The sequence below is a fragment of the Microcaecilia unicolor genome, unplaced genomic scaffold (assembly GCF_901765095.1).
Source record: "Microcaecilia unicolor unplaced genomic scaffold, aMicUni1.1, whole genome shotgun sequence".
Classification (NCBI taxonomy): Eukaryota; Metazoa; Chordata; class Amphibia; order Gymnophiona; family Siphonopidae; genus Microcaecilia; species Microcaecilia unicolor.
The window spans coordinates 123,611-131,851 of NW_021963234.1; the positions used below are offsets into that span (position 1 = coordinate 123,611).

Sequence of the window (8,241 nt, forward strand, 5' to 3'; positions counted from 1 at the left end):
GTCCCTGAGGAAAACTTGGATGACTTTACCTGGTCGTGTTTTTCTTATGACCAAGGCACAAAAAGGTGCCCGAAATTACCAGATGACCAGAGGAGAGAATCGTGGATGACCTCCCTTTACTCCCCCAGTGGTCACTAACCCCCTCCCACCCTCAAAAAACATCTTTGAAAATATGTCGTGCCAGCCTCAGATGTCATACTCAGGTCCATCACAGCAGTATGCAGGTCCCTGGAGCAGTTTTAGTGGGTGCAGTGCACTTCAGGCAGGCAGACCCAAGCCCATCCCCCCCCCCTACCTGTTACGTTTGTGGAGGAAACAGCGAGCCCTCCAAAACCCACTACAAACCCACTGTACCCACATCTAGGTGCCCCCTTCACCCGTAAGGGCTATGGTAGTGGTGTACAATTGTGGGTAGTTGGTTTTAGGGGGGGGGTTGGGGGGCTCAGCACACAAGGTAAGGGAGCTATGTTCTTGGGAGAATTTATGAAGTCCACTGCAGTGCCCCCTAGGGTGCCCAGCTGGTCTCCTGGCATGTCAGGGGGACCAGTGCACTACAAATGCTGGCATTTGGTCGTTTCTGAGATGGACGTCCTTGGTTTCGATTATCGCTGAAAATCAAAAATGACCAAGTCTAGGGACGACCAAATTTCAGGATTTGGGCATCACTGATTGTATTATTGAAACAAAAGATGGATGTCCATCTTGTTTTGAAAATACGGGTTTCCATGCCCCTGGATGGGGACATTTTGTGAGGACGTCCTCATCAAAACTTGGATGTCCCTTTCGAAAATGCCCCTCTATATGGCTCAGCAAGGCAAGTAGGACAGTCCCTTGTTATATGACACCTAATTTCAGTGATTCCCAAACCTGTCTTGGGGGAACCCCAGAGAGTCAGGTTTTCAGGATATCCACAATGAATATGCATACAAAGTAGACGCAGTATACAAATCAATCTCATGAATATATTATTGGCCATATCATAGTAACGTGTAAAAACAAGTATGCAGTGGTGATCAAAGGTCAGCTGCCACCAGGGGTGGATCGCCACTGTGCACCCTCCCCCCCAGGTGCAGCAGCATCCATTCCCCCAGGGTGCAGCATGACACACACACCCCCGGCGCAATGACACCCCCCTCCCCGGCGCATCAAGCCCCCCCCCCCCCCCCCCCCCCCCCCCCCCCCGGGTGCATTCTTGGCTGCTGGAGGGTGCAGAGAGCAGCCGTGCGCCTGTTGGCTCCACTGGCTCCCTGCTCCCTCTGCCCCGGAACAGGAAGTAACCTGTTCCGGGGCAGAGGAAGCAGGGAACCAGCGGAGCCAACAGGCGCACGGCTGCTCTCTGCACCATCCAGCAGCATGCACCCGGGGTGGACCGCCCCCCCCCCCCGCCCTTGGTACGCCACTGCCAGTATGTCCATCTAGTCTGCTCAGTAAGATGACTCGAGTTGTACTTGCCTGCCATGACCTCCTCTAGCCATTAACAGCATAACACACTTTAGTTAAAGGACCCTTAACTCCCTGATGAGAGCTGGATGGGAAGGAGTGACAGAATCATTCAGCTACATGGTGACTATAATACCTGGGGTCAATGTTCAAAAAGAGTTAACCAGTTAAGAGAGACTTTTTTCCGATTAACACACTGACCAGGCCCCGAGGGAATATTCAGCTGGATAGTGGTGCTGAATATCTCCTCTAAACACTAAGGACCCTGTTTATTAAGGTGTGCTAGCGATTTTAGCATGTGCTGTATAAACGCCCATAGGAATATTATAGGCATCTACACGGTTAGCACATACTAATGCTTAGCGCGCGCCAGAAATTCTAGCTCGGCTTAGTATGCATGGACCTAAAGATGAAACAGGCTATTGTGTGGGCAGTCTGGGGGAGGAGTCAGCATTTAACTGGATAAGTTAACTGGGCAAATAGGACCACATAAATAACAGTCTTATCTTTGAATGGTTTAGCTTAACTGGTCAAGGCTGAATAACAGGACTTAACTAATTAAGTGCCAGCCGGCCGCACATACCTGGATATTCAATGCCAGTGGCTGGACATGAGCTGGCATTGAATATCTGTGCATGCAGGTGATGGGAATGAAAAAATAACTGTCTACCACCTGCTGAATATTTACCACTCCCCCCTCCCCAAATTTTTTTAAAGTAGGACTAGAAGTTGCCCTTGGTACAGACTAAGAGATTCTTTTACTAAGCTGCAGGAAAAAGGGACCTGCGGTAGTGGCAGGAGCCATTTTTCCCGTGCGCCAGGGTCTTTTTTACCACAGTGGGTAAAATGCCTCAAAAAAATGGTCAAGCGGTAAGATAACTCTTACCGCGTGGCCATGTGGTAACCAGGCAGCACGCAGTGGTGACTGATTACCAACGAGTTAGCGCCGCACTACAAAAAAATTTCCCGAAGCACCGGAAACGAAGCACTTGAGCCAGAACTACTGCCGGTGGCCGCATTGGGCCGGCAATAGTTCCGCAATAGCATGAGGTAAGCCCATGTTGGGCTTACCACCACTTTGTAAAAGGGCCCCTAAGTTAGTCCTGACTCTGGTTTGTGTGCCTTTATAAAATACTAGACATAAACCAGCAGAAACTTCAACTAAATCAAAACAGAGCAGGCATAAACAAGACAAGAGAATGGTTATATCTCAATTTAAACGGACCAAATGGACCTCAACATGATCTAGGACCTTTGTGGAATAATTTGCCACACACTATTCATGCAGAGGTAAATTTTAAAATGTTTAAGATTCTGCTAAAAACTTCAAACAGGCTTTTGAGGTTGAGCTGGATATTAGGGTATATTAACAGTTCTGCAGAGTATAAACATTTTCTAAAGAATTTGAATGAGGAAATAAATGACTCTTGATATGAATGTTTGAGGCTTTTCTGTTCATTAATGGAGCTCTTTTAATTGTTTTATTTGTATTTTTATGTCTATACGTTTGTAAACCACTTTGTTCTGAAAAAGTTAAGCGGTATATAAAGTTTAATGAAACAAACAAACATAGATGTTGCACAAATATCAGAATCTTTTTGCTTTGACTGCAGAATTTGCAGTCCTATGCAACTGCCTAGAGTGACTGATGGTCATTATTTATTTTTTTCAAGGACAAAAATATTAAGAAAAGTATAATATTTTCATTATCTTGAAAGTAAAATGAATAAAGATCTCAAGTTTTGATATTTGGAATTTAATTCTAAAGTTCTCTTTTAGAATAGTTTATTGCAGGGAGGATCCAAGATGGCATTATGAACCTGACGTCAGTGGAAACTCTGCCACTTCTTGTGACTGTTTTCCTCAGGATGCCGAAGCATAGGGGTAGGCCGGCTGCCACTGTTGCCTCTTGTCAACCTCCCATGCCGACGACTGGTGTTTTGGATTCGTTTCTGCAGAAAACTAGTGTGCCAATGAGGTCAGAGAGCAGCCCGCTTGCTACGACCGTTGTGAGTAAAGACCCCAGTGTGATGCTAGGGCTAGATGTTACTCTGAGCCCCAACCACAGAGTGCTAGTTCTCCGTTGACAGTGTCTTACCCTCTGCAGCCAGGAAGTGCAGCAGTGTCGGAACAACATGAGGCACAATTACATCCAGTGGAGGACAGGGGGATTTCAGCTTCTCTGAACTCCCAAACAGCTACTGTGGGATCGTCTGGCCCTGCGGGAGATTCTTTGACTACAGTTGGTGACCTGAGTGCTCTTGCTTTACCAGTTCAACAGGTATAGACTTCACTTTTTCCTACTTTTCTGACTGAGAAACTGACTGAACTTACCCTTGATAATCTATGGGCTCTAATTGTAAATCTGGGTAAGGCTTTGTGCCCCTAGATTCAGATAATGGAGCAAGAAATGCAATCTCTTAAACAGAGACTGGAAACTGTTGAAAGAACTTGATACAACCGTGATTAAGAATGTACTGAATTTGAGGAGAAAAGCTGAAACTTTTGAAAATTCCTTGAGAAATAATAATCCACGTTTCTTAAATTTCCCTAGCATTTTTTTTCTATTACTTCTGCTCAGAAGATATATCAAAGAAATTTTTCCAGTGTCAGAGGAACTTCCGCCTTTCTCTCAAACATACTATCTTCTGAGTAAACCGGTGGAAGGTCAATTGACTTAAAAACAAAGTGATGTCCCTTTAGATGTTTCAGCAGTTGAATCAACCTTGTTGGCAATGGTTGCCATGGCTCCAGATAAAGACTGGTTGATGAAAATGTTCTTTAAAAATAAGGATAAGATCTTTATGGGATTTAAAATTCAAGTTTTTCCAGATGTGTCAAGAGAGAAAAGACACCAGTTTCTATTGCTTAAACCAGGGGTTCTTCAGATTTGTGCTATTTGCTATCTGTGTAAATGTGTAATCCGTTACCAATCAGTTAAATATGTGTTTTTTGAGCCTTCTCATCTTACTGACTTTTTAGTTGCCAAAAGACTCACGGGGGCTAATTAATACTGTCATTTGCTCTAAAATGTAATAAGGCATTCCGTAATTAGTCAGGTTTAATTTATTTACATAATTAATTTTCCCCCCTATAAAATATGTCCACTTATGTAATCTTGAATCTGCAAATAGTGGACTTGAGTTTAACTATCTAATATTTCTATTTTGCTTTTGTATAGAACTTCCTATTCTGAATTACTGGATAGCTTTACTTTACTGTACAAGTTTTACTTGGTTGTAAGATCTGAGAAGAATAAATTAAAAAAAAGAACAGTTTATTGCAAATTATGGTGGGAACCGACTAAATTATTTCTAAAGCAGTATAAGGTGAAGCAGTCTGGGGAAAAAGGAGGCTTCTAGTCTCTGTTAAATGCAATTTTGTCTTCCTAAAGCAAGGCTGGGGACAGCTGCAGTATATGATGTGTCTACCCCAGGAGTAGCTGGATGCTAGGGAATGTTGACTTATTTCCCAAACTGTTCAAGTCAGATACACCCTTTGTACCCATAATGTCTATCTTTAGAAACACCATCAGAAATAGTTGGAAAGATAATACAAGCTATTTTCAGACAATATAGATAAGAAGGAAAACATCACTGCTGGAATAAATAGAGCTGCTAGAAGCTGTCATCTTTCTATGGATCATATTTCTGCAAGTTTGCTGGGGATTAGACGTTGCCACGCAATACTGATGTTTTGGATAGAGGTATCTAATGATCTCACCTAGTGCTCAGAAAATTTATTTACCTTTAGTAGATTTGTATCTATTCCAAAAAGATGGAACATAAATTGTATAAATAATGATTATGAATAAGCAATTTTCTTAAATAGGTTATATTTTCATTGGAGTTTTGACATTTTAGGCTCTTGCTTGTCTTTTTGATCAACAGTATCATATGATGATACCAGATATAACAGCCCTCTCTGAGGCTTGACATCTTTCTGAATGGCTCAGCCATTGATCTGCAGAGAGTCTGCAGTGTGTCAGCATTCCTCAGTGGCAAGGTGCAAAACAACTGTTCCAGCCGCACAACATTGCTCAGCACACACTGGGACTAGGTATGAAAACACTTTAAAGCATCTCTTTCCATAAATCGTCAGGCGTCCTTTTGCATAAACACATTTTTGTTACAGATAGCCAAAGCAAGTTCCTCACCTACCTAGCAACATTTTTATTACAGTTTCATTGATAAATCAATCTGAAGGCATAATTATGAATGAGGGAGAAAGAGCACCGTTCAGTAACATTCTGATGTTTCTTCAGAAGCAATGCAAATGTTGACGACTCTTCGGACTGTCAGGGCTGGCTTAAAGCATTTGAGCTCGGTCATCGCAGCACCGGGGCTCCTTCTAGAAGGCTGCATTAATGGAAGTACAGTCGCTGCTGTACAATGACTGAGCCCCCCCCCCCCCCCCCCCTCCCCCCCCCCCCCCCCCCCCCAGACCATCCCGAGACGCAGAGCCCTAGCCCTGGAGCCAAGCCTATGCAGACAGTATGATAATCTGCCACACTGCTCCGGAGCCCCCGTGCTGGCCTTAAAGCATAATAATAAAAATAATAATAATAATAATAAATTGAATGCACATTTCAAAAGGACAGCGCATAGCCTAAAGTAAATTACAAGCAGAAAACTACACTCGCTTCTATCGAGCTAGAATAAAAGCAGTTTAGATGGCAAAAGACTGAGAAGATATTTATCTTTCAGCTTCACCATTGTATGTATTTCTTCTATCGATGGACCATTTTTCCTTATTTAAAGATGTGTCTAAACTGAAAGCAGTATTGCTGTATTTTTGCTACTGCCGCATCTGGTGTTTAACGCCCGCTTCAGGCTATATTAGCAAGGGGGACTGCAAGGTCTTTTCTCAGACTCTGACTGCAGGAGCAATGCAGCAACGGCATAGAGAAGCTAAGATCTGCAACCGACTCTGTCCTTACCTAGAGCCCCAGTTAAAGCCATGGCTCTGCTATGGAAGAAGGGGCCAGGAGGAAATACGCCGAAGTCCCGTTTAACAAGTAGAATGGGATCCTCTGTCTCTCTGTCTGCTCAGAATAGATCCTTCCTCCTACTGACAGCCTGGAAACTCGGCTCGGAGGTTTTCTTATACCGCACCCCTTTTCTATTTCAGGACGCCGATCTTACGCGTACCGCTGCCTGGTCGAGTTTTCATCATACTCGTCTTAATGTGGAACAACTCATCATCCAATTAAAAAAAAAAAACCCGGAAGAGCAACAACTGTACAACCGTGGAAGGTAGAGAGGAAGGATTTAGTGAGCGATTGAAATTATTTCCAAGGAAAGAAAGTATCTTTAGAGCAAATAGCTGGTTGGCTGCCTGACCTCCCCCTCCCCCTCCCGGCAGCGCGTCTTTGCAGCTTTATCCGTGTCTGCTAATGCAGCCTCGCGCCACAGCGAAAGTGATGCCACCTGCTCCTTTTCAATGGCACCTTTCGAGCACGTGACGAGGGAACTTGTTAGCTGTGTAATGTAACTTTCTAGATCCCACGGCTGGAAGGGCTCGGGGGGTTCTTTTGACCTCCCCAAACGAGTCTGCGCGTGCCAGGCCGTGCTGGAGTCTGGGCAGGGGGCACGGGAGGAAGTTAGGGAGAAGAAGTAAGTTCAAGCCCTGATCCAGCTCAAAGCGGCAGCCTATCGCAGAACAGACCAAGCACCCCTGCTTTCCTATCCCCTTAACCCCCCCCCCCCAACTCATTTAAAATCTGTAATTCAAGAAATCCAGATAAAATGTTAGATCATGCATGTCAGTGACTTTCACACATTAAATTTCCCCTAGGATTATTTATGATCTCTACGGGGTTACCTGTGTATTCTTTGGCTGATCAGATAGGAATAATCTTGTGTAGTTTCTCCCTGGAAAGTAGCCCAAGTGTGCAGTCTGCAGGTAGGACAGCGTTTCCCCTGCCAGGCTGGGTTACCTGCGAAAACTCAGACCTGGAATCGCAACAGAAAAGTTCTCTTTTCCGGCCTCCGGTCAGTCCCTCTGCTGGAAATGACGCGCATTATCCTATACATCTTACACAGATACAGTAACCCTTGGCAGAAGTATCTGACTCTTCCAGTGGCGTAGCCAGAAGTCAATTTTTGGGTGGGCCAACAGGTTGGATGGGTGGGCACTAGACAGTGGTGTGCTGGTAAATGTTTAACAACAGGCTCTCTCCCCTGTTCACCTCTGCGCCCCCCTCCCCCATCCACCTGTGCACCTCCCCTCAAAATTGCAGAGCTGGCTATACCGGGGGAGAGAGCCTGGGGGGTGGGGGAGGCAATGCATTACTCTCTCCAGGAAAAAAAACATTAAATGATCCCAGGTTCCAATCTAATTCATGTTTAATGTGGGATAAAATGCCATAAATAAGTAAATAAATATAAACTTTTAATGTTGAGCACCTGATTCTCAAAGTGGACATGTTCCAATCATTATAATGAAAATAAAATGATTTTTTTTTTCTACCTTTGCTGTCTGGTGACTTTGTTTTTCTGATCATACTGGCCCAGTATCTGATTCTGCTGCTATCTGTCCTCTTTACTCCGTTTCCAGGGCTTCCTTTCCATTTATTTCTTTACTTTCCGCCTTTCTTCTTCATTTCTTGCTCTGGGTCCTCCGCAGACTTGACTGTCCAGTGGATCCAGCTTCTGCCTATTTTCTTCATCCATGTGCAATTTTCTCCTCTCTTCCTTTTCCCTCATCTCATCTCCTTCCTCGCTCTTCCCTCCCCTCCATCCCCTCTGCAGAGGAGACGCTTCCGGGTTAGAAGCAGGAGGCAGCGTGTTTGAATCACGA

At 44.5% G+C, this 8,241-nt stretch overlaps 1 protein-coding gene across 3 annotated transcripts in view; it reads right to left on the reverse strand.

Moving 5' to 3' along the window:
• LOC115459096 (AMP deaminase 3-like) overlaps positions 1 to 7,386 on the reverse strand; it is a 99,147-nt gene extending 91,761 nt beyond the window's left edge. For 2 of the 3 annotated variants that reach the window (XM_030188960.1, XM_030188962.1), the window contains exon 1: positions 6,380 to 6,584. In XM_030188960.1, the coding sequence (XP_030044820.1) occupies positions 6,380 to 6,401 (22 nt within the window). In that variant the 5' untranslated portion in view covers positions 6,402 to 6,584. Of the gene's footprint in view, positions 1 to 6,379; positions 6,585 to 7,263 lie in introns of those variants that run through there. The other variant, XM_030188961.1, reaches the window with a different exon arrangement.
• Between the last annotated feature and the right edge of the window lie 855 nt (positions 7,387 to 8,241).